The following is a 27,457-nucleotide window of genomic DNA, read 5'->3' as shown; positions in this document are numbered from 1 at the left end:
TGCCAATACCAAGATTGAAGACTACAAGTTGTTCAGAAACAAAAAATTGTTGATGGTGAGGATGTGGAAGACGATGCCACACAAATCCCTATTTGTCTGCCATGCTATGCAGGTGACATCAAAAAGACATATGGGACAAGTTAACATAATTTAAACCAAAACCACAGAAATCACATAGCATGTGAAATTTAAAAAATTATTTTGGACATAATCATGTCCATTCAACAAAAACAATATACTATACATTTCTTACCAGATACTGCATCCTGTGTTTCTTGCCAATGAGATGGTAGATGATCGTGTTATCCCCACACAAACATTTGCACAGCGCACAGGAATACTTAGGGGCCTCTTCATTGGTCGGGTGAAACAGTTCCTTGATGTACGACAGTCCTAGAGAATGAAAATAGTATCGGGAATCTAACCAAAGTTTACCAGCAAATAGCAGAAATTGAAAATCATGATCGATTAATAATCAAATTCTTTCATTTATACCAGGTATCATGCTAACACTTCCACTTTGTAAATTATGCTTATTATTTTACTACATAATTTCTATTTCAGTAAATGGTATATAGTGCTTAATCAGTTGCACATAGCACATATCAAATCTGTGCATATATGTGCATGGCTAAAAAACTCTTTTGTGGCAAAACATCTTTTTTTAAACTTAAATTCTTTCAACTTTGCATATTAATTGACAAATCTGATGCAAGAAGTGAAAATAGTGATCAATTTGAGATGAAGCATACCTATCAGGGTTGAGTCTTTGAGACCCCCATCTTTAGCCGCCTGTAACAGGTTGTCAAACTGGGAGATATATTCACAAGCCTCGACTGGTGGGATGTCTTCTTGCTTTTCTCGTTCCGGAAGTGGGGCTAAAATAAAATGCCAGTAAGTAAATGTTATCTGTTTTGTCATAATGCCGTTCAACTATGAAGTCCCAAAAAAGTTTCAATAATGCTTTCATTCTTGAATTATAAACTGGAGCACTGCACCGTCAATCACTTTTAATAGTTGACCGATGGGCATAACTTGTTATCATTTTAATTTCATTTATAACTAGAAATGTGTCCATAGGACACGGATGCCCCCACTTCGATTGTTTGTCACAGAAAATAAGCCATAATGATTATTCAGGATAATCTGAGGGCCCTAACTCCTAAATGATTATGGCGATTTCCATGGCTATCGAACTTGATCAAGATATTATGGTCACAAACATGTGTTAAAAGTTTGGTGAGGATTGGACAAACAGTTTTCAAGAATTAGATCGGAAACAATCTTCGGGACGTATTTTTCAAGTCTTTTTTTGCAAATAAAGGGCCGTAACTCCTAAATGACAAAAGCGATTTCCATGGCTATCAAACTTGATCAAGATATTATGGTCACAATCATGTATGTAAAGTTTGGTGAGGATTGGACACATACTTTTCAAGAATTAGATTGGAAACATATATTTTTGAAGTATTTTTGGCAAAAAAGGGCCGTAACTCCTAAATGACTAAAGCGATTTCCATGACTATCGAACTTGATCAAGATATTATGGTCACAAACATGTGTTTAAAGTTTGGTGAGGATTGGACAAACGGTTTTCAAGAATTAGATCGGAAACAATCTTCGGGAATCTTTGGCAAAAAAGGGCCGTAACTCCTAAATGACTAAAGCGATTTCCATGACTATCGAACTTGATCAAGATATTATGGTCACAAACATGTGTTTAAAGTTTGGTGAGGATTGGACAAACGGTTTTCAAGAATTAGATCGGAAACAATCTTCGGGAATTTTTGGCAAAAAAGGGCCGTAACTCCTAAATGACTAAAGCGATTTCCATGACTATCGAACTTGACCAAGATATTATGGTCACAAACATGTGTTTAAAGTTTGGTGAGGATTGGACAAACGGTTTTCAAGAATTAGATCGGAAACAATCTTCGGGACGTACGTACGTACGTACGTACGTACGGACAAGGGCAACCCTATATGCCGCCACTTTGTGGGGGCATAAAAATATATAAATGAACATGTGCACCAAGTTTTTTTTTTTAAATTTCTAAAATGATTATAAGCAATGGTCAGCATTAGAGTTTACCATGATGACTACAACAACACAATGGCAATAAACAGTGGTTTTTTTTGGCCCTTTTTGGGGCCGAAATTATACCCCATTCCCCTCTGGAAATAGTATATATTTATTACTCAGGTAAAAAGAAAAATCCTCTTTATCAAAAAAATATTTTGTTTTCCTTTTTTAGAGCATTAACCTCGAAACATTTAGCAAATGTAGCAATAAAGCGCTATTCTTAAATAATTTATGTCGATAATTTTGTTGAAAAAATGGTTCGAAAACAAGTTGAATATCATATGAATCAGTTAGTATTTTTCCCCTTTTTGCCAAAACAACATTATTTTCCCCTATTAAAGGGCTCGCCACCAGTCCCAAGTGGGAAAAAGAACATGTTTTTTTTAAAATAACCCAAGTACTCAATAAATGACACCTGTGGATAAATAAATGTCCTTTTCTATGGTTAACACAAAAAATCTGACACACAAAATATAAATCAAATGATGTTGAATATTACTTAAGTATTAAATTAACTATAACAAGAGATGTTTGTCAAACATTATGCCCCCCCCCCCCCCCACCCTCTTGAGCACCATGTTGTCATGATTATTTGGACAATTGAATGAAATATGCATTAAACCGAGTTGACAGCTGATTTTTCATTGACATCAGAGGTCTTTGAGGCAGTTTTAAGATTATGACCATTCAAAGTGTGAGGATATTAGGTACAGTTTTTAATCATGTTCAGATGATGACTGACATTTGCAGATAAAAATGTATCCTCTTCGCAGCAGAGAATAAGTAAATATGTAAAGTCTGATGACCATAGGTCAATGAATTGTTAAGTTTGCCTTGTGTCACTGTGACCTTGACCTTTGGCCCAATGACCCCTTAAATAAATAGGGGTCATCTACTGGTCAGGTCCAGCCTCCAAGTCAAGTTTGAGGGCCATGGGTGCAGGCATTGATGAGTTATCACTCGGACAACCCTTTATCATTCAAGGTCACTGTGACCTTGACCTGATGACCCCTAAAATCAAAAGGGGTCATCCACTGGTCAGGCCCAGGCTCCATGTCAAGTTTGATGACCATTGGTCTAGGCAAGTTATCACTTGGACAAGCTTTAAAATCCTTTTACCATTAAAGGTCGCTGTGACCCTAACCTTTGACCCGATGAACCCTATAATCAATAGGGGTCATCCACCGGTCATGCCCAACCTTCATGTCAGGTTTTGTGACCATACGTCGAGGAATTCATAAGTTATCACTCCGACAAGCTTTGGTCTAACGATGGACCAACCGACCGACCTACCGACCGACATGTGCAAAGCAATATACCCCTCTTCTTCGAAGGTGGGCATAATATATGACACTTGTGGATAAACAATTGGCCCCCTTTCTATGGTTAACAAAACCAATCTGACACACAAAGTAAAAATCAATTGATGTTGAATGTTACTTAAGTACTAAATTAACTACAATAACGTCTATAAGAAAGTTCACAGGTTAAGGTAATCCATCCACCATCAATGCAACAAAATTGTAGTAAACTTTTGTTCTATTATCTCCCTTCAATCCATCATATCATCATAGTAGCGTCATTATGGTGTTAAAAAATGTATTCCATTTAAAAATTATAAAAATGGTTAATCACCATTAATTCAACATAAAAAAAATCTCAATATTAATATCTAAAATGCACTTAAACATTTTTGCCTCAAAATAATGGATGCCTACCTTAATAAGAATGCACCAAAATGGTTATACCCTACCTGGTACTGACACTGGTTTGGAAAACTTTTGCTTCCCTTCATTGTCCTCGGGGTTAAGCATCTTCAGAACTTTGACTGCTCCTCTGCCAGCCTCATCCTCTATTTTACGCCCTTCGAAATTCATACGCTCAGTCTGCTTACGACGCAATGGAGCCATCTGTATCACGCTGTACAGATCAGGGTAGTGCTTTTTCTAAAAGGGATAAGGATGGAAAAGATGATAAAATGATAAATATTAACATTCACACTGGGTTTTCTGTACGATAAAATTCACATTCTTTTTGCATGAACTGGTCAACCTTTCATGACCTACATACGCAGAGTTAAGCATAAAAGACCTTGGTCATGCATATGTAAAACATGACGTAAAATATCCCAAGAGCCTGAAGCTAAAGAAAGAAATCATGGCATTAGAAATAATCCCTCGCAGGTATTGTCAAACTCCACACAGTGTTACTTCCCTAACAGTACAGAAATCACTGCGACCATGCAAATCACAAGACAATGGATAGATATCACATGATACTTCTTAAAGCTCGATTGTGAAGAAAGCTGGTAGCTTATAGAATCACTCTCGAGTCTGGGAAAAACCTGTACTGTGTCCTTTTTAAAAACCCATGAGAAAGTACCCCTGGTGGGGATCGAATTCACAACCTCTTGGGTGAGAGGCAGACACCTATAATACCACAAGACCAATCTCACCCTTATTATCTTTGAATTTGAATGATTTTTTTTCGTGTTTCAACCTCCATTCACCTTTAAAAATGTTATAAAACTATTCAAAAAAAGAACATTTAAAAAAATAATTTACATAGCTAAAATCCAGCTATACTCGCTAATAGTGGCAGAGATCTATTCTGCTTGTCAGGGGAGATCACTGTGTAGGAGAAATTCTGCTAGTCAGGAGAGATCACTGCATAGGAGGAATTCTGCTAGTCAGGGGAGATCACTGCGTAGGAGGAATTCTGCTTGTCAGGGGAGATCACTGCGTAGGAGGAATTCTGCAGGAATTCTGCTAGTCAGGGGAGATCACTGCGTAGGAGGAATTCTGCTAGTCAGGGGTGATCACTGCGTAGGAGGAATTCTGCTTGTCAGGGGAGATCACTGCGTAGGAGGAATTCTGCTTGTCAGTTGAGATCACTGCGTAGGAGGAATTCTGCTAGTCAGGGGAGATCACTGCGTAAGAGATTAAGATACTTACAAAGAATGCCATTTTGTGAGGGTATCCCATGATGTGCCGCATTATGACCTTATCACTCCCCTTGTTGTTACATAGCTTACACACGTAATGCTGAGGCTGCCGACTGTTGTACTTCTGAAACTCGTATATCTCATCCAGACCTAGAAAATCACAAAACATTTAAAATGGCAGTTTTACCCAAGTACCTCACTGAATGAATATTCTGATATTTCATTAAGTTACAAAACTTTTGACCAAAAATTATCTATAATCTAACTAAACAGACTTTTGACCAATTTACATCCAATATTACTTTTTGCAAAAATATAGTTAGTGTTTGGACATTTAAAGCTGCACTCTCACAGATATACCATTTTTACAACTTTTTTATTTTTTGTCTTGGTAAGAGCAAGTTGTTGCATAATCTTCAAACCAATGATATAAGGTTGCTGACAATAAATCAGATCGTAGATTTTCATATTTCCGTTCCATTACTAACGGTTTAAGAAAAATGCATAAAAGATAATTTTTTAACTTAAATATAAATATCTGCGATCTTACTTTTTGTCAGCAGTCTTATATAACTGGTTTCCATGGATTTTCGCAAAAATTGGCTAGTTCCAAGACAAAAAATAAAAAAGTTGTCAAAACATTCAATCTGTGAGAGTGCAGCTTTAAGTGTTGTTGAATAAGCGTAACCACGAAATAATTTTTCTTTTGCCTAATAAAGTTAATCGTTACCGAGAAGTGGGCTGTCCCCAGCTAAGTCAAACTGTCTGTACAACAAACATTCAACATCTTGCTCATCTTCTTGCTCCTCTTTCTTTTCTTCAGTTTGATTTTCTTTGGGTTCATTATCTTTCTTTTCACCTTCGACTTTGATCTTCATCTCTTGCTTCGTTTCCTCACTTTTTTTCTCATTGGTTGACGTCAACTTTTTATCTCTATCATTTGCCTGAAATATAAATGAACATTAGAATTAGAATATGCTGTCTTAGGATAATAAAATAACAGAACTGGCAATACTTTTATCTCTAGTTTATATCGAGGAAGTTTATCATTTATTTTTATATATGCCGTAGAGCATGTTTAAAAATCTCCTAATCATTATTTTCCTTTCAAAAAGTCAGAAAGCTTTTCCATTCATCTTCTAAATATCACACATAAAGCACATTACACGTGCAGTGTTTTCAATAAGAACCAGCTGCTGGACAAAATGGATGGTTCAAATGGAAATAGGGCAGGTTCTAATATGGAAAAATTAATTAATTTTAAGTAGGATAAATAGCAGCTGGTTGGTTACTTAACTATTTGAGATGGTTTTACCGAATCTTATCGAGAATCTTATGTACATACCTTAGCGCGATCTCCACTTTTTGGTCTTTCACCGCCACTATGTGGCCTGCCTCTCTCCTTCGACCTATTCTTTCCCCTGGATCGGCTGCGTGACCTTGACCTTGTACGAGACCTTGATCTGTTCCCTCTGTCCCCTGATCTATGGTGACCCTTAGTGTAGTCACGTGACCTATCCCTTCTTAAGTCACCGGGGCGGAACCTGCTTCGATCATGTGACCTATCGTGTGACTTCTCAAATGGCCTTGACCTTGGGGCAATCTCTCGACCTCTGTGAACAGGCCCGTGGGAACTTCTTTCTGGGGATACTGAAGTAAAAAAATATTATCGATCATTGGACATTAGAATGGAGTACTGATTTTGTGTTCACTGTTCTATTTCTTATTTTTGTTTTTAGTTTAAAATGGCTTTATTCAGGATACAAGTGTTTGCACATGTAATGATTGTGAATTTATATATAATTCTTTATCTATTCAGCCAATCTTTGGACTTTCATCAAATTATAATACATTCATAACCTCATGTCATTAGTTGAGAGCAAAACCTTTTAAAACTATGAAAGGACCAGAGCCCAGGTTTAATAAAGATTATAAGGCTTTAGATTTACTTTCTAGGCATAACTCCGTCTTTGGCGAAAAGTGCATTTCAATAAGAATCATAAGGACATTTATTGCACAGATTCTGTCCGTTTATTGTTAAAACCAAGCAACATCATCCAATGTACATTTTACCACTAAGATACGGGGCCTCTGTCCGTTTATTGTTGAAGCCGAGCAACATCATCCAGAGTACATTTTACCACTAAGATACGGGGCCGGTAATTCATCTTACCGGTAAGTCATTTTAATAAGTTAAGAATCTCACTGATCATTTGATTTGATTAATTACTTATAATATCAGAAAATTCTTTATCATCATTGATCTGATTGAATAATAATTTTATTTTAAAATTACTTATACTTTTCTTTAAGTTTGGCTATGAAAATTTCAAGAAGTCAACTTAAGTTAAGAAATGACTTAAGATGTTTTATCAATTCCACCCAAGCAAATTACAAACAAACAAGAAACTGCTTTCTTTCAATTTGTGATACTCTATGAAGCAGTTATCTTACAAAGCACTAATATAAATACAGTGGACCCCACTTCCCTACCTCTGGGTTTCTTTGTGGTGATGAGGACGGACTCCAACATGTCACTTTTCTCCACCCCGTTCATGGTATACACTCGGAACAGGTAGTCTGTGCCCTCCTGCAAGCTGGAAGGAACCACAAAACGTCTTTCAGAACTTTGATAAATGAAACAGCAACCTAAGTTTTAAGTGTTATTTAAAATAAAAACGTTATATTTATAGCTGAATTCAATAGTAAGATAAAATGAAAATTGATAAAAAAAAATTGGCAGAGTGATGGACATTTTTGATATCTTTTGTTGGAGTTGGTCATTTAAAGATGGAAGATAAGAAAGATATTCATTTTGTTTTAATGCATTATCATGTTTAACTGTTGAATAACTCATTTGAGTATAATGATCAAAACAAAATAAGCATATAATTTGTGTAATGCAAAGAAAAAATAGCCTTTATAAATGGGATTTTCAATTAATAACTACTTGGCCACAAATTCCTTGAGTTAAAAAGCGCCATAATATCGCCAAAAGATCCTTAATATTTTTTATCTTTATTGCTATAGAAATGTTATGGCAACATTTGTGATCTGTAGTATTTTTGACAAGATTTGAGACCACTGATTCACATTTGTGTTTTATTTAAATTTATATTAACAATGACTTTGCTACAACATCGCTGTTATATATTTTTAATACATAACTTTGTGTAATAACTTTTGATGGGATGTCAAAAATAAAAAGCGTTGAAAATGTGCATGGTATCTAATGAAAATATAGCATTGTAAATCATCAAATAAATATCTATGGTATCACATTCGGGGTCATTCAATATGAAATGTATTTAACTTGCTTACTAAAATTGCAAAAAAATCAAAAAAGTGTATGGGGGTTGTTCAATTTTAGAAATCTTGTTTAATAAATTCTATATTGAATGACCACTCTGGTAATATTTTCCATATATGAGCATATCATATTCACATTTCACACTTAACAATATTGTTGTTAACAAAGTTGTTAACTTGAATATTGTTAACAAAGTTGTTAACTTGAACAAAGTCCTGAAAAAATGGCCGTAAGTGTATCTTACAGCAAACATTTAATTCTTCCCTCTGTTCATGGGCAGGAAATCTGTGCTTTTGTATACATTCCCCGTACAAGGTTCATATGTAATTGGACCTATGTCCTATCTCAAACCTTATCAAGTAACAATAAAGTGTTCCACCATCTTCTCTCGTCTTCAAACCATTCCATAACCATTTAACCATCTGACCAAATCAACTCTAGGGAACCTGAGGGAATAACGATACCCGACACTTAATCCATTGACCACTTGATTAGTCTAGCTCTAAATCATGAATTATACTACATTAAGTAAAAAGTTTATTTAACCTTACACAACTGACTCTCAAAACTATCTGCAACAAGTTCTTCAGCTTCTCGGGACTATCCTCAACAAGTTCTTCCGCTTCTCTGGACTATCCACGACAAGTTCTTCAGCTTCTCCAGACTATCCACGACAAGTTCTTCAGCTTCTCCAGACTATCTATGACAAGTTCTTCAGCTTCTCCAGACTATCCTCAACAAGTTCTTCAGCTTCTGCAGACTATCCACGACAAGTTCTTCAGCTTCTCCAGACTATCCACGACAAGTTCTTCAGCTTCTCCAGACTATCCACGACAAGTTCTTCAGCTTCTCCAGACTATCTATGACAAGTTCTTCAGCTTCTCCAGACTATCCACGACAAGTTCTTCAGCTTCTCCAGACTATCTATGACAAGTTCTTCAGCTTCTCCAGACTATCCACGACAAGTTCTTCAGCTTCTCCAGACTATCTATGACAAGTTCTTCAGCTTCTCCAGACTATCCACGACAAGTTCTTCAGCTTCTCGGGAAGCTGATCTTTTTTCTCCTTCTTTCATTTAGGAATAAAGGGATTAGGAAGTGTTATTTTTATAAGATACAACTAACCCATCCCTCAAAATATGGGTCAGGTAAGGCTTATCAAAGAATTCTGTAATTTTGGCCCAATTATTAACTCACCCATTCACTTCATACTCGTGTTTCGGCGTCTGACCAACACGAGCCCAGCGAACTTCCCGAGCATTTCGATACTCGACGACGTATTTATCAATCATCTGTTCCTCTATATCGGTCCTGGCTCGCCAGTACAGGATGAGCCACGTTGTCTGGACCGACCTAGCCTCCAGTGGGCCCAAGGGCTTTGGTGGAATCACTGAGGAAAGAATTCAACAATTTATTATATGGTTTATAGAAATTTCTCAGTGAAATAAAATTGATATTTCACAATTTTAAAGAGCGAATTTATACTCAATTTGATATTTGTTCACCGTATCGAAATTTAAGATACTTCTCACAACCAAGTTAAACATAAGCGCACACTGAGCTGGGACACAATTTTAACAACATAACAACAGTCTTAGGTTTAGCTTAAGGTTGAAGTTTATGAACGTAGACGATAATGACACCCATGCAGATGTCACCAGTGACAATACACTCAGGCTATCACAAAACCGCGACCTTTTTCTTTGGAAACAGGAACCCGATTTCTTTAAACCTCTTAAAAAAGCTTAACTGGCTTAAGTAGCTTATTTCAATTAGCCAAAATACATACTTAAATTTAATTTTGATGAATAAAAAATGGTTAATCATGATTTTCATGAAAAAAATCCTATTTCAAGTTTAACAAGAGCCGTTGCAAGACAGCGCGCTCGACTACGCCGCTTTGATTTAGAATACAATAACGATGTAATAATACCAAGTTTGGTCTCTTAATGTCAAACCTAACTAAAATTATTCGATACATAAGGTTACTTTGATGCTGCCCTCCCACCAGCCTGCCCAAACAATAATGCAAGTCATTCAAATAGTCGAGCTAAAAACTCTTTAAAAAAGTATATACATGCATTATATGAATTACCCGTATAGAAAAGCAAAAATAGTGAGCTTAGCTTAATCCTGATATAAGAAACTTAAGAAGTTTCGAGAAATTGGAGCCAGACGATTTGACAAGACCATTCAGACATGATGCCATTCATACCTTGCACTCTGTTGCTTGTAAACTGTGCAGGCATGGGTGTGTCATCTATATCAGCATTCTCCTCCCCCCTGAACACATTTCTCCCTGTGGCCAGACCACCTGCCATACTTGTGAGGGAGCTGTTTACATTGATCCCTGAAATTATGGTGTCATCTTTTTTATCAATAGGATAAAAGTTTAGTAGGTTGTAACTGTTTCGTGTTGCATAATTTTACATACTAATAATATCTGTCATGTGTTTCCGTCCCGGATAGAAAAATCCGACCCGAGGGCACAGGCGTTGCCAGGTAACGAGGCTTGCCGAGATATTGGCAACACAGCGTGCCCGAGGGTTGGTTTTTTCTATCCGTAATGGACACACATGATAGATATTTTTTCTAGCGTACCTAAAATCACTTTGTTTTGTAAAGAAAATACATAAAAAGCGCATTTTTGTTCATTTCAACAAAAATTGAAATTCACTGGAAATGCCTATCCGGTGTGCTAGAAATGTATTTCTAGGATATAACATAGGTCAATTATAACGGTATTTTATTTAAAAAAAATTATAGTAAATTATTTTTTAAAAACAATTTTTGTGTTGAAAAACCATGAATGTGTCCGATATATTAATTTGATGATGTTCAGCACTAAATATATAAAACGTCGTTATATTTCACACACTTTTTTAACGAAGTATGACATCACATTAGTTATTACACTAGTCAATATAATTTTTATGCTGAAGTTATGTCATGGCTGTGACATCATTTATGATGAAATTTGTTTTTGCTTCTAAGTACGTTCTTGTAGTTTTACGACAAAATCTAGTCTATATTCAGCTACATAATAGAACTTCATTGCAATCTAGAACAGGCAAACTCCAACATGGAAAGGAACTTATATAGGCTTACAAAATGCTTGTCTTCCAATCCCATACAGAAACATTCCATACACTATAAAATTATGTTTGTACATCTTGCATTGATTTCTTGTGTATAATGAACTGAATAAACCTGTAAAAACTAAATAAATGTACAATTATACCAGTAATGAGTGTAGTTGGAAGGACGGTGGCTTTAAGCGGGTTACCAAATCCATCGGTCTGGAATCTGCTGGGCCTAGCACTGATGCAGAACACTGTTAAATAAACAACTTGTATTAAACTTCTGATTTATGTTGTTTTTAACAAATTAAGAAAATATGCATATCGGTAATTACTGCTTGCAAATAAACTATCATTTCAAGGTTTTGAAGCATCAAATGATCATGGCTTTTGCTCAGGCCAGAACCAATAATTGAATTTCAAATCAATTGCAACATCAATGGCCTGTCAAATGACTTCACACAAATAACAAAAACATCTGTCGCCATCAGCAATTCGGCATATACTATTAAATGATATTGAGCTTACTACTGAAGGGCTCATTACCCTGCAATGCATGCACACAAATACAATTACAGTCAAACCTGTATTAAGTGGCCACCTTTGGGAAAAGGTAAAAGTGGCTGCTTACTACAGGTGGCCACTTAGTCCAGGTTTCCTGACAATTTGGCTTTGTTCAAACAGAGGTCGACTATGTATCTTAGCACCACCTTACACCACATTCAGTATCATCAGTAACATTAAAGAAAGTTGAATACTAAATATAATTGTAGAAAAAACAACATTATTGCAAATTTATAAAAAGAATGCAATTGATAAAATAATGTACATTTTGAAGTTCAATTTTTAAGTATTCTGTCATTTTTGTTTGCGTCACTTCTGTGTCCAATTTAAAGTGCAGTTCAGCCGGTACAAAATCACTGTCTGAAGCTGCAGTTCAGCCAGTACAAAATCACTGTCTGAAGCTGCAGTTCAGGTGGTACAAAATCACTGTCTGAAGCTGCAGTTCAGCCGGTACAAAATCACTGTCTGAAGCTGCAGTTCAGGTGGTACAAAATCACTGTCTGAAGCTGCAGTTCAGCCGATACAAAATCACTGTCTGAAGCTGCAGTTTAGGTGGTACAAAATCACTGTCTGAAGCTGCAGTTTAAGCAGTACAAAATCACAATTTAGGTAGTACAAAATCACTGTCTGAAGCTGCAGTTTAAGCGGTACAAAATCACAATTTAGGTGGTTCAAAATCACTGTCTGAAGCTGCAGTTTAAGCGGTACAAAATCAAAGTTTAGGCGGTACAAAATCACTGTCCGAAGCTGCAGTTCAAGCGGTACAAAATCACAATTTAGGCAGTACAAAATCACTGTCTGAAGCTGCAGTTTAGGTGGTACAAATTGATAATCTCATTGGTGCAAAATGGAACTGCGATACTGCTTTGTTTAACTGATTGAGGTGCGCGTTTGCTAAGTTTATTTGCAAACAATATAAAAGGATGACTATATTAACCACAAATACTAATAGCATACAAATTGCAAATGAAAGTCAGATATTCTTGTAAGAAATTGGCAAATTATTTACTAGGACATCTTAAGCTGAAGAAATTCACATTTAGAACTGAACATTAATTTACTTTGATTAGGCCATCATTAAAAAAATGTTGGTTTGCGGTGCTCCTACCCACAATTTTTGGGGTGGATAGGTAGGTAGGGATTTTTTTTTGTATTTTTTTTTACAGACGACAAAGGCAAATCTATATGACCCTCAGTCTGATGTAAGGGGCATGCATACTGTAGATAACAGCACTGAGAATTCAATGACACAACTATTTTATTATTTTTCAGATACATGGATACACTTTAATTCTTTCTAGGAACCTGGGCCAGCTTCTACAGGGACATCATTCTTCACATTTATTGTAACATATTTTAAGGAACTGTCAAAGTCTGTTAGTATCTTTATCATGTCATATGGGTCTGTGTTAAAAACCTGACAATCACTTGGTTTCGATGATACAATGACATGGGCATTTCTTACGAAGTTTTCTACAACATTTTCATCAATACATATCCCATCTGTTGTAATGTTAAATACATTAAACCATGTGTCTGGGTTTTTTTTAATTTCTGTATGGCATTTTTAACAACCTTATCTTCGCCAATGCTTATAATATTTACACTAACAGAAAATGTGACATCTTCTGTAATGGAGGCTGCCATTTTGATTTTGTATGCGTAACGAAAAAAGCTGAGGATTCCCACATGTATTATAAAAAAGCAAAAAGGACCAAACGCGAAATTGGCCCAAAGAAACGAAATGGGACCAAAAAAAAAAGGTAACAGTAGCGATAAAAAAGGTTGGGTCGGGGCTAATTTCCGTGAGTCGGTCGGAGCACCACAAACCAACATTTTTTTAATGATGGCCTTAACTTCATCAATATTTAATTTTTAATTGTATGAGACAGGCTGATTGTTCAGAACTTTTAAAGTTAGCAACATTATTAACATCAGCGTTGCTATCATTCAAACCTTTACTGCACTGGAAGTTTAATGGATTCACTTGTAATTTGCAGTTTTTCTATCTAGATTTGAGAAGTTACTGTTACAGCTGTACTTAATTTTTTTTTTACCTTCTGCGCACATCATAAAATATATCATCTTTAAAGTTAACAACAATGCTGTTAGTGACATTGTTTATTTTAACAAAGTTCTGGACAATTGGCACAAGAAACAAAATCAATACTCACATTCCTGTGCTCTCTTCTGCAATGTCTGCAAGTTGACCAAACATTTATGATTATATAGTAGTTTACATAGCAAGTTCAATCACGGACCTATAAACTAGCCCATGTTCAATATCATATATTTAACATTACAAGTAACAAGATACATCATTTGAATGTAGAAAAATAGTAATATTGTGTCTTTGGGTATTTTTATAACTTAACATGGATTTTTGCATCAATTTTTATCAAATGCATTCGTAAAGAATCATTTAGTGTCCAATATTATATTTTGTCCAATGGAATGGCAGTTCTCAAATCTGCCATACATTTATTTTGGTACATCAGTAGCCATCCATTACTGATTTTAATCAAAGGGACGACAGATTTAAACAGATACAGGGTCAGTAGACAAAATAAAATATCAAACACTTAGCTGGTTAATCAGTTACAAGTATGCACTTACCAAATAAATGAACCAAGAGTCCGCAATGCTCCAGCCCATTTTTATTTTTTGTAGATGCATGTATAATATTATTTTTTAACTAAAAACAACTTCCAGTAAGGCCAAACAACAAGATATCAAACTATAACCATTTTGAGGAGAAATTTCATTTGTACTTACCAGAAGATGTAAATCTGACTTGAGATGGTTGTCATATCCCGTTTGGTCCTTGCACGACAGGTTACAGTCCTGTGAAAATAATTAAACAACCTCTTCATTCAACTGACAAGCGGTGAATGCAGAAACCTCAATAAATCTTGTTCTTTTCGTTTTAACAGACCAGAACAGAACAGACAGTTTCTTCAACTTATACAAGAGTACACCTTCATAATACATATATTTTAGGGATGCAAACGAATGGCAAAATTGATATTCGAATATTCGGTAATTCTTTCGATCGAATATTCGAATATTCGATAACCAAAATACATCTTTTCGAAGTTGTATTAAACTATTATTATCATTCGCTTAAGTAATAGCCAATTCATTTTGATCCTTCTTTGTCGTAGCAACTACGCGCGGCGGACCCTGATTTCCCCATATGAGCCTCTGAAATTCCCCATTTTTATATAGAAAACGGTAATTCATTATGAACAATCAAAAATCAAAATCGAATAATTCCGCTGCCTTCATATTGTGAAACAATGTGAAATTAGATGGATTCCTAATCATATGGCGTAATGAATGAGCCAATGGAGGGTCTTTCCGTAGGACGAGCAGTCTCGTTCTGGGATAGACCTCTACCTTATATACCAAACCAACTCGGGAACTAGTAAAATGATAAAAAGAAACATTTATGAATTTGATTATTCTACATCAATAGAGGCAATATATCCTAAAACGCTATACTATACAGTAACATTTCAAAGCAAGAACAGTGCATCGAAACATGGAAAACATTTAACAACACATACATCTGCATTATTGTAGCAAATGCCATACATAGTATCACGGCAATTTGAGCAATGTTGCATAGCTTAATCTGCAACCAAGACAGCACATTAGTGTGAAGGCCGTTTCCTTAAATCCTTAATTGGCAAAGGCATTGGTGTCACTTGTCCAATAGCAAGTTGTAAAATTACGGGGACTTTTTATAGTACCCGGCGATATGTCCCTAAATGACATATGACGCGTGTTTAGTGTATTGTCATCACATTCACACCTCTGGCATTAGGGGCCAATCATTGTAAAAACATGACAAAAGAACTAAATACACAATTGCAGCCTTGTAGGTCAAAGGTTTATTTTATTTTATTTATTCAACTTTTTTTTCGAATATTCGAATACCGATTTTTCCATTCGAATACCAAACGTTTGATCGAATATTCGAATATTCGAATATTCTTTTGCATCCCTAATATATTTATATATATAGACATGTCACATATCTAAACTTAAAAACTTCATATTTAACAAATCAGAATTTGGAGCAGGTCAGCTTATAAAAAGGATAACTTTAATTCTTTAATATACTGTGAGAGTAATATGTTATAAGTACGTTCAAAATCGAGCTTGCATACATACAAAACATGTGACAAATTTAGATATTGCAAGTGACCCATGCCCATGGCCATGCTTACAAAAATCATTCTCTGGGATATTAAATTCTACTTAAAAGCCTAGTTTAAGGACAGTTTGGCATGACAATCCCCTGCTGTGCATCTCCTGCTAAATGCACTGGTGTTACAGTAGGGGCCAATTTTCCTGTTTATTCGTGTACTGGCTCAGGGCCATTTAGGGTCCATTTCTATAAATAAAACCTCTAAAACTGCACAGCAGAATATTCAGATCAGAGATCTGATAAGACAATAAGGCCATTAGATTAAGATCAATACACATAGGTTGTGTACAAACATACTGGGTTTTTTTTGGGAGGGGGTCACTTATAGAAGGATTAAACTAGGCCTTTAATCAAAAGTAGCTGGTTCAATGTGAATATCTGCACTATTGCAGTTAAAAAAGCAGCTCAATCACTTGAAGAGCGCAATGGTGAAACCAGCAATAAATTTGATTATTACCAACTCGACAGGCATTTCCAGACAATCAACCAGAAATTACTATGGATCATGACATCAATAAATGACGTCCTTACATGCACTGTTTGATGAAATGTTCAAGTTACTTTTCTATCAAATTTCATACATTTTGTACCGGCTGAACTGCAGCTTCATGTGTTTCCAATTCCGGCTCACTGCCTGGCCTTAACTGAGCAAACCTTGCTACTGACTTTTCACATGCCCTCTGGTCAGATTTTTCTATCCAGACGGGATATTCATGATAGTATTATTCTCAACAAAATAGAATTTACCAGACAAAAGAAGGCTGGATGTGGCACAGGCTTTGGCTGAGTATCTTTCTGAATCACGTCACCGACTGCTGGAAAAGAAAATTTGAACATTAGTACCACTTAATTGCAAATTTGAGATTTATAATAAAGGATATGCATAATAAAAAGACATGAGAGCAATATAGAGAATACTAGTTTAATGCGTGGATGGAGGAAGTTATCTGGCAAGGCGGCAGAATTTATCGGGTGAGTCGCAGGTACTGAAGTACTGTTACTTTGTTGTATTGAAAAATTATCTTAAAATTATCAAGTTTCTTTAAAAAAAATAAGGGGGACAACTGTTTTACCCTGTCGGCACACTCTATCCATGTTTAAATGTACCCCCAAAATTGTTATCAAAACTATTTTATTTTTTAATACGTTAATAGTCAAAGTAATTGCATTTTAATACGTCAATATATATTATTATTTTAAAAAATAAAAACTTATTTATTTTACAAAAATTGTGAAGAAAGTTATATTAACTTACGCTAAGTAACTCTTGTTAGCACAATCGCGAGAATGAAAATGCACCTTCGCAAAATATACCTGTTGTATCAGTGCTAGTAACTGTACTTGTAGCTGTTTCCTCCCGTTTCTGCCTGGCCCCACCTCGTCTCTCTCCTGGCAGGCCATCATCCACGGGAACCTCTCCTTCTTCCATCTCATCCAACTCGCCACCTGGCCCAAACAAGAAATCTTCATACATCTCAGATCCAGTCTCCTTTCTCTTCTGGCCTTGTGTTTGATCCCATCTCTGTTGTCTTTCCCCTGTTTCTGAACGTTTTCGTACAACTGCTTTGTCCGACCTCTGTGCTCTCTCTTCTTTGTCTGAGACTGGAGAATATTGTCTACTCTGATTGTCTCCTTTGTCACTGCTTGAAAATCTTCTGTCTTTTCCACTGTCTTTTTCTCTTTCAGCTCCATAATTTGAATACCTTCTGCGTTGCTCTCTTCTTCTTTGACCCTCAGATGAATCTATTCTTTTATTTCTATACCTATCCTCATCATGTCTCTTTCCACTTGATTCTCTAGGTCTTTGTTCCTTCCTATCCCTCTGATATCTGTTATACCTTTCTTCATTTCTTTCCCTTTGTCTGTAAGCACTTCTATCTTCTTCTCTAACATTTCTGTAATCCTCACTACTACCAGTACTGCTATCCACACTATTTTTTTCATCAGATGTGTGCCTCTCTTTCCTATACCTTTCATACCCCTTCTCCCTACGCCTTTCCTTCCCAAAGCTATCTGTGTACCCTTTCCCTTTTCCCCTATCAGTGGTTCTTTCCAGTCCAAATATTTCATTTTTCCTCTCAAACTCCACCTTGTCTCTGTCTAATTCGTAAGTTCTTTCATAATCTCTATACTCTATCTCATATTCTTTCTCATTCTTTTCAGACTGATACATACTGTGTCTTTCATAAGAATCCTTAGGCTGAGATGTTTTTGTTTCTATACTCTGCATTCTTTCATCAGATATGGTTGCACCAGCATGACCAGTATCCATTGTGGTATATTCCATCTCCTCATCAAATGTCTTGTCAAAGTATTCCATGTCATTCCAATTGATATATTCTGGTGATCTAGTATTTGTTTCATCATGTGTGTCTCTGGGGCTATAGCCTTTTTCCTCAAGATCACTTGCTCTGTCCCTTTTATATTCATCCATATCTCTTCCATCAACAACCTTTTCATATTTGTTTTCTTTTGGTGTTTCTGATTTATAGGATAATGCTCTATGGGAGTCCCTATTACCCCAAAAGTCTTTCTCAGACCTAGAATATTTTTCCATTTTCTCATAACTATCAACCTCATCATATAAATCATCCGCGGGCTTTGGTTTCTGCCTTCCACTGTAGTTATCTTTACCTGAACTGTCTTGTTCTCTGTACTTTTGTGATTCTGCTCTTGTTTCTGTCTCATATCTGTTATCTTGGTCATAAGCATTCAAACTTCCAACAGTGTAATTTTTGGAGTGCCCATAGTCAAACACCGTTGGGGATTTTCTTCCAACATCTTTTTCACTGGAACCATCTTTACGACAAAAATCCTGAACCATTCTTTTCCTTCTTACTTCATCAAGAAATGAATCGCCAGTAATGGCCTTGTCATAATCATTGCTTTTTTTCAACTTGTCATCGCTACTTTTCAGCCTATCAACATATTTATCTTCTTTACGATTGTAAACATCTTTGACTTCGTTTATTCGTCCAGTCCTGTATCTATCTATCTCTTCCAAGGCTTTTTCTCTACCAAAGTGTTCTCTTTCTTTTTGTTCCCCCTTGTAACCCAAATCATCTAGTTTCATAGTCTCTCTGCTCTCTGTCTGAAGAGGGTTCTGTATTATGTCTTCGTGGATTCCAGGTATTTGAACTTGATTAGGAACAGTTCCAGGACTTTGAGTCAGACTATTTGTTGTGCAAAGTCTCTGGGTTAGACTTCTTTGAATTTCGGGTATCTGGGTCTGACTACTTGCAATTTCAGGTATCTGGGTCTGACTACTTGCAATTCCAGGAATCTGGGTCTGAATATTTGCAATTCCAGGAATCCGGGTTTGAATATTTGCAATTCCAGGTATCTCAGTCTGACTTCTTGCTATTCCAGGCCCCTGTGTCTGATAAGTCATGATGCCAGGCCTCTGTGTATGACTACTCATGATTCCATACCGCTCTGTCTGACTACTCATAATTCCATAACCATGTGTCTGACTACTTATGATTCCAGGCCTCTGTGACTGACTACTTGCCATTCCAGGTCTGTTTGTCTGACTATCAGAAAAATAAGGTCTGTGAGTTTGATAACTTGCTACTCCGGGCCTTTGTATTGGACTACCAGCCATTTCAGGCTTTTGAGCCAAGCTATCAATTACTCCAGGCATATTCTGTGCGTCAGGGTTAAAAGCAGCACCAGGCTTGCAAAGACCAGGGAGAGAAGTCCAAGAACCAGATTGTATTTTTTCAATCAGTGACTTGGCTTCCAAGAAGGCTATCTGCTTTTGTTGAACATCACCTGAAACACCAGAAGTCTGGGACTGAATAGGCTGTGTAGGTTGAGGAGCATTCATCTGATTAAGTTTCTGTGCTACATATATTGGCTGTGAGTGCCCACCTGCTTCATTAGGGGGAATTGGTTGAATAGGGGGAGGATTATTGTTCCCATGTGCAGTAAGACCAAATATTGAGGCTGAGTTTGTGGGTACTGAAGGACACACAAATGGTTGTGGTTCATATCCTGGGTTATACCCATATCCAGGAGCGTTCTTTTGATTCATTTTCTTTTCATTTTATACAACTTAAATCTGCAATTGAAAAAAGGAAAAAAGATGAATGGTTATAATTACAAACAATATCAATCAAAAATATGCCTAACAGACAAAACAGCTTAGTACAAAAAACTATAGATATATACATACTAACTGCAGTTGTCTGTAATAATTTGATTGTATTTAAAACTAATCTGAAAAATGCTGCAATACAGTTTTTTCAATACAGAAAACTCTTGAGGAGCTTTGTATATTGATCTTGTTTCCGTATGATATCAAATTCATGCTTATGCATTTTCCAGAAGATCCTTTTAAAATTTAATGTAAATCCTGAATTGCACACTGCTAGACTAAATGCCAGTAAGATATTAATTTTAATGGTGTGTTTTATTGTTACGAGACAATAAGTTTCAGATATTTCTCCATGTGCTCTTGAAGGCTTTCATCAGAAAAGGGCAAACAAGCTGGTGTATTATGAAAGAAACATGTCATATATCGAAAGATTAAAAGCTTTGAAACTTCCATCACTTTCATACAGAAAATTTCGACGAGGTATGATCGAAGTTTGTAAACTAGTGAATCAAAACAAAAACACAAATAGTTAAGTTGTTTTCAATTAAATTATCAAACAACTTGGGGACATTGACAAAAACTGAAACTGAAAATTAACAGTTTCATAAAATAGACTTGGAAACACTTTTTTTTAATAAATTATTTTTTTGAGTGGAATGCCCTTCCAGCAAAAGTGACCACTGCAACATCTACAAATACTTTTAAAATAACCATATAGATAGCTACATACAGGATGAAATCTGCACAGTTAATCCAGATAATACCTGGGTATCTGCTCATGAGAGGGTTGCATAAGTAAACCAAACTTGTGACCCTGACTACTGATGATGAAGGTGAGTTATTATAAAAAAATAACATTAAATTCTTCTATGTTCATTCATTTCCTGACCGACTCACAGAACAACCTGCTGTCATGGTTTATACAAGTGGTGATAATTTTGTATTGCTTTTTTATTACGAATTCGATGTAAGGAAATAAGTTTTGTGCGTTTTAGTTAATTTGTCCGAAATGTATGTGTATCCGAAATGAATTACGCTTGCCATTTTTGTTCCAATTGAAAGAACCCTTTATTTAATATCAAGCTTTCCTAAATGTTAAAATATATCAACCAAAAATAAACGAACATTGTAGTGAAGTATGTCTTTTCATAACAAACTCCTAAATTCACAATAGAAATGCAAGATTTTGGTACCAATTACCTGTAAATTTACCGCGTTGCGAAAAAAACTACTCTGATTTATGCCGGTCACAGACAACTATTTCTTGAAGTGTTTAGGCGGTAAACACACCGTTGCAGTGGGGGTATTTAGGCGATATTTGTGAAGACATTTAGAACATTGAAATAAAATAAAACATGGATTTAAAGCTAACAGAATTTTCGCGATTGTCCACCTGTGCATTTACAGGTCCGGTTCCAGACAAGTGATTGTTTTGGGGGGGGGGGGGGGGGGTACTAGGGGTGGGCTCGGGAGGTGTGTCCCCTCCCGTTTGAAGAAAACTTTGACTTTTTTGGATGAAATTGTGCATTTTCCAGTACTACTTGACTACTTTATAGCACAATGTTACGGGCTCTAAAGCGAGCGAAGCTCGGCAGAGCTCTGTTAAGGCTACATGTATGCGCGTATACACTTACATGTAGCACTACTTTCTTTCAAAAGTGCAACCACTATGAGCCTGAAGAAAATACGTAAAGGTGATGGAACCAGTATTTTTCTGTTCATAAACCATATTGAGCGCGTGAATGCCGGACACCAAAATTTCATTAGAGCGTGACGAAACTGCGTTTTGTAGTTTACGTCATCGCCAATATGCAATTACTATGTATGAATACTTTTGGTAAACAAACAAAGAAAACTTAATCATATTTCTTTAGGTTGTCGGAGATATATATTTTGTCTTCACTTTTTTTCATTAAAGATATTCATACGCATTGTTTACCATTCTAAAAGAAGGTCACAGTAGTTGTCATTATGGATTTTACAATACTTTTTAAATGTTTGACGATTGTTGATTGGATAGAAATTGCCAGGAATTTATCCCTTTTTTGATTACCGATTTAATTTTGACCTTGGACTACACCAATACACATAGCAGAGCTTGGCACGTACATGTAACAGGTACAAATAGGTATAAAAGCGACATATTTTCGCTAATCTTTTCTTCCAAATGATTACCTATGTAAAATATTTAAAGAAAATAACGTCTCATACCGGAACATTCAGAGCCAGCCAACATTAAAGTCAAAACTGCAGAAAAAATACAGTTATAGTATAAAAAAAAGTATTTTGGTTTTAGTGGCGTACGTGCGAACCCACGGCGGTAAAGTTTAGAAAACAAATTTTAAAAAAATACACAAGGCCACCGGGTCATAAAGAAAGAAGTAGATTTTTTGACCTCATAACAATACATTTATAACATCACGTGGTTATGTCAATAAACCAATCACAAGAAAAAAAAGATCTTGAGAAAATCCAACAAAAAGCCGCAAGAATCACTACTGGTGCAACCAAACTTGTATCTATAGCTAAATTAATGAAGTAGGATGGGAAACTCTAGAACAGCGACGTAACAAGAACAAACTAATTATCTTCTTCAAAATGTAAAATCATCTCGCACCAGAGTATCTCTGTGACCTAGTCCCTCAAACCGTCGGCAGCTCTAATAACTATTGGTTGCGCAGCGCAGATCATTATCAGCAAATTACAGCCCGAAAATCCTACCATTATAATTCATTTCTACCGTCTGTAATCCGCAACCTAAATACCCTTCCGATCAATTTAAGTGCAGACTCTATTTCATCATTCAAAAATGTGTTAAATAGCAACATCCCGAAAGTACCTTCTTACTTTAATCACGGCGATAGAACACTACAATTAAGTATAACTTATGCGACTTCGTACCAACTGCAGTGCTTTAGCTGCTGATCCTTTTTTAAAAAAAAACATCGTCCAATCTGTATCAACTGTGGCGTTGTAGAAGTCTGTCACCACTATTTCCTCATTTGTACATGTTTTTCCATTATACGTATGCAGCTACTGGAAGTTCTGCACCCCATCTTCAAATACTATCTTGTTTTGAAACGTATCACTTAGTCCCGAATCCAATAAGTCTATATTCAATTATGTTCACACATTTATAAGGAAAACAAAAGGGTTCTAGTGGCCCAATCCTCCTATTACCATGGTCTCTCTTGCTCTCCAACCTTTCACTCTGTTCTCGTATACTATACTTCTTGCAGTTATCCATTCTTTTACGTAACAGTCAAAAGATTAACGCTAATGAAAATTGTGGTCTTCAAAGACGATATTTAAACAAACAGAAAGTGCATTTTACAAAAACATTAGCGAGTACGGTTAATTTGATTATAAACATATTAGGAATTCGACTTAAGTTTGGAACTGACTTAAAATGTTTTGTGAATAGCGCTCCAGTCTTTTTAATTATTCAGAGAACGTGGTTGTTGGAAAGAATTAGAGTATTGAGCTGGAATGGGAAAATACCTTTCGTTTACTCAAGCCAAAAAAGATTTTTCTAGTTGTGGCCCTTGGACGAGATACTTTGATTCATTCGAGAAAAGTAATTGTGATATTGTATGCTGTTCTTCGTTTAGGTGCGTTGTTGTACCACACTACTATAGTCACCCCCTTCCTTTTTCCTTCCCCCACCAACTCCAAAATTAATCATGTAACCAGGTTTATAAATAATAATGGGGGAACTATAACTTAAGTTCCAAATGACAATAATTATATTTTTAAAGATAAGTATTCTTAAAGATGCACTCTTTCTCCCAAATAATATATATATTTAACACAATTAATAAAAATGTTTAGATATACCAGAAAGGATGAATAAATGTAGAAAACAATGGTTTTTATGAAGGATAGCGAGTTTAATTTGAAAGAAAAGTGATGAAAACACATTATTTCTATCTTATGAGACGATAGTGGATCACAGTAAATCTTTTTGCATTCACCAATCATTTAATGTTGTTGCGTTTTCAGCTATAAAATACACTGTCACAATCTTGTTATCAGTTATTGATATTTTAAATATCTATATAGAGATGGACACTTTTGAGGACGGGGGAAGGGCTGCTATTAGGGTGTAGCATAACCACGCACCCAGCCTCTGTGATTTAGTCAAACATAAGTAAAATCCCGTGATCACGTGTGAAAAGCATGACACTCATGTTAGATATTATATGTGTGCTGCGGTGTAAGCTTATTTATACTCGCATTCTGCGAGTGCTCCATTAAAATTGTGAGTCATTTTAGGTTTTTGGAGCATAGTGCACAGACAGAATGTAACCCTGGTTAGAGTTACCAGTTATCATTAAGCCTAGCACTAATTGATTGCCTATCTGGAATTTAATTGGCTGTAAATGTAGGTTATATTCTAATAATAAATATTTGACTTTATTTCGTTTTCTATAGATAAAAATAATCCATTCCAAAAAAGGAAAACAATAATAATTCTTGGGACCATGATTTTACCGCTCGTATATCGGTCTACGTGAACTCGTTATGAGCAATGATTTGTTATTTTCGTTTAAACTCGCATCCTTAAACTTTAATAATGTTTGTTATAATGTAGATTGTTTAAAGAGACTCGCTCATGTTTTTGGATCAACAATGAGTTTTCCCGATAATGCATCTAAAAACATTTTTATTAACATTATTGTACTTTTTGAATCCGAACTTGAAGAAAAACAATACAAATTGTTAAACAAATAAAGTATAAAAAAAACCTGGTTGAAGAGGGGAGCGAACCCACGCCGGAGGAGTCAAGAAAAAAATGAAATCTGATACCATAGCCATTCGCCACTCATACGGTGACGGATATTTTAATCTTTATTGAATTCATATTGAAAGTATCACGTGATAATGTCAATCAATCAATAAATCACGCTACAGCCTTTTGGTAAATCGTGTTACTTACGCTTTTAAAAACCGCGGACTTCAAGGACAATATTTGACCATAAATATCAGCAAATGTCAAAGGGTTCCAGCCGTCAGTATCTTTGCTTTAACACTCCTAATGATTTGCCACACTCCATCATGTTATAAAAAAAAAACATGAAGTGTTAACGTTGTTCTGTTCATATCAGAACAATAATCAGAAGGCAAAGGCTCTTACCGTGCGGAAAAAAAATGACGAGCTGTCAATATTAGCTGGCTACTTAGGCGTAAAAAATAATGTGTTAGTTTCGGCCAAAAACAAAAGAGTCGGAAAGTCTTTGTTTTCATATTTATTTTTTTTAGCATCACTGGTATTGTTAAAACCAAAAACACGTTATTTTTATCTTTAAAAAAAAAAAAAAAAAAAAAATTATAAAAAAAAATAATTTCATAATGCAATTAAAAGGTTTTGGATAGGGGCAAAAAATAAGGTAGGTCGGGAAACTTGAAACAAACATTAATTTTTATAGCCTCTTTTCGAGCATTGTCCTTGTACCATCTGTACAAAACAGTAACAACTGTTACATTGATTTCTCGTGATTGAAATAGTAAATAGTTTCAATAAAGCGAGTAATGAGTGTATTTATTTAATATATAGCAGAGTACAAAGAGTAAAAAGTCAATGGTTGATTGTATGTACTAACAAAAATAAATCGTTTGATGCAACGCAGTCGCATAACCATTTATTTTGTGTAAGTGCAAACTAACAACCATTGACTTTTTAGTGGTCTACATAAACTATCCTCTAACTGGGTCAGTCACTGTTTATATCTAACAGTTCAAATTTTTAAAATCAATAACGGCTGAGTGATGATTTACTGAAATAAATGTATTGAAGTAAACTGCCTTCTCAATAGACAAAAATGTGTTGACCACTAAGATAGATAACAGATCCCAGCCAAGTCTCAATATTGTACCTTTGGCTGGCGGGAAAACGGTTGATGGAAGAGCAAAGTGTTACGTAAAGGTATGTTAGCTGTAGGGCATGTCCCAGTGATGATACCATGGCCAATCTTCCCATCCTTTGTTTCCACCCCAGTGCGATGACTTTTCAAGTGCACTTACAGGGAATAAACGTCAACATCTTCACGGACATTAGCATTGGTTGGAGATCATTCAATTGTTTATTTAAAATAAAGGAAATGTGTATTTTTTATTAATTAGAAGACATTACAGATCCGTCTTGAAGGGAGGAAATTATCAGCCACATGTAAGGTTATTATTGTGATTTGCCAGTTTTGTACTAGGATGTGTTATATCGTTATACGTACAGCTGCAAATAACTTGAATATCAATCAATTTGATCGTCCATTTTATTCCGTTAGCTCTTAAATCAATTGTTTAGATCCTGAATCCTTGTTGAAGATTCTTGAAAAACTTATGTAAACAAAACACTCGAAACACCTCGGTCATTTTCCATAGAAATATTGACAATTTACAATGCGAGATTTATTAACATTTAACTACGCTGCAAGCAGATCGCGTAGTAATATCAATTAAGCAGTTAAACCTAAGGACTTTACTCTTAGGAATCTTAATTATTTATGAAATAAAACACTCCACTGGCAATTTTAATGTGTGTTAAGGTGCGGCAAGAATCATTTGTTGTAAGGCATGCCCGACCTCTTTTAATAAGTGATGGTGTGCGAACTGGAACATCAGCGCTAGGGCAGGCCGGACCTCTTTTTCTGAGTGAAGGGATGCTTCCTCCAAAACATCTTTAAAGCATCCCCGACCTCGTTTAATGAGTGCCGAAGTGCGACCTTGAACATCAGCTTTAGCGTATTCCCGGCCTGTTTTAATGAAAGAAGGGGTGCGACCTTGAACATCAGCTCTAGAGCATTCTCGACCTGTTTTAATGAATGAAGGGGTGCGACCTTGAACATCAGCTCTAGAGCATTCTCGACCTGTTTTAATGAAAGAAGGGGTGCGACCTTGAACATCAGCTCTAGAGCATTCTCGACCTGTTTTAATGAATGAAGGGGTGCGACCTTGAACATCAGCTCTAGAGCATTCTCGACCTGTTTTAATGAATGAAGGGGTGCGACCTTGAACATCAGCTCTAGAGCATTCTCGACCTGTTTTAATGAAAGAAGGGGTGCGACCTTGAACATCAGCTCTAGAGCATTTCCGACCTGTTTTAATGAAAGAAGGGGTGCGACCTTGAACATCAGCTCTAGAGCATTTCCGACCTGTTTTAATG

General features: G+C 35.9%; 1 protein-coding gene across 3 annotated transcripts in view; it reads right to left on the bottom strand.

The window, feature by feature from the left end:
* The window catches only part of LOC128236560 (uncharacterized), a 41,220-nt gene extending 19,696 nt beyond the window's left edge, over nt 1-21,524 (bottom strand). For 2 of the 3 annotated variants that reach the window (XM_052951494.1, XM_052951511.1), the window contains exons 1-15: nt 21,496-21,524; nt 17,511-20,259; nt 16,944-17,011; nt 14,756-14,824; nt 14,155-14,179; nt 11,578-11,670; nt 10,552-10,686; nt 9,534-9,726; nt 7,521-7,624; nt 6,373-6,677; nt 5,758-5,971; nt 5,038-5,177; nt 3,837-4,029; nt 753-878; nt 254-393 (exon numbers count right to left, since the gene is read on the bottom strand). In XM_052951494.1, the coding sequence (XP_052807454.1) occupies nt 254-393; nt 753-878; nt 3,837-4,029; nt 5,038-5,177; nt 5,758-5,971; nt 6,373-6,677; nt 7,521-7,624; nt 9,534-9,726; nt 10,552-10,686; nt 11,578-11,670; nt 14,155-14,179; nt 14,756-14,824; nt 16,944-17,011; nt 17,511-20,232 (4,527 nt within the window). In that variant the 5' untranslated portion in view covers nt 20,233-20,259; nt 21,496-21,524. The remainder of the gene's footprint in view (nt 1-253; nt 394-752; nt 879-3,836; nt 4,030-5,037; nt 5,178-5,757; nt 5,972-6,372; nt 6,678-7,520; nt 7,625-9,533; nt 9,727-10,551; nt 10,687-11,577; nt 11,671-14,154; nt 14,180-14,755; nt 14,825-16,943; nt 17,012-17,510; nt 20,260-21,495) is intronic. The other variant, XM_052951501.1, reaches the window with a different exon arrangement.
* Nucleotides 21,525-27,457: the final 5,933 nt, after the last annotated feature.

This window comes from Mya arenaria, chromosome 1 (genome assembly GCF_026914265.1).
Source record: "Mya arenaria isolate MELC-2E11 chromosome 1, ASM2691426v1".
In the NCBI taxonomy this organism is placed as follows: Eukaryota; Metazoa; Mollusca; class Bivalvia; order Myida; family Myidae; genus Mya; species Mya arenaria.
Note: the sequence above shows the minus strand (reverse complement) of the source record. Positions and strands in the feature narration are given on the sequence as shown.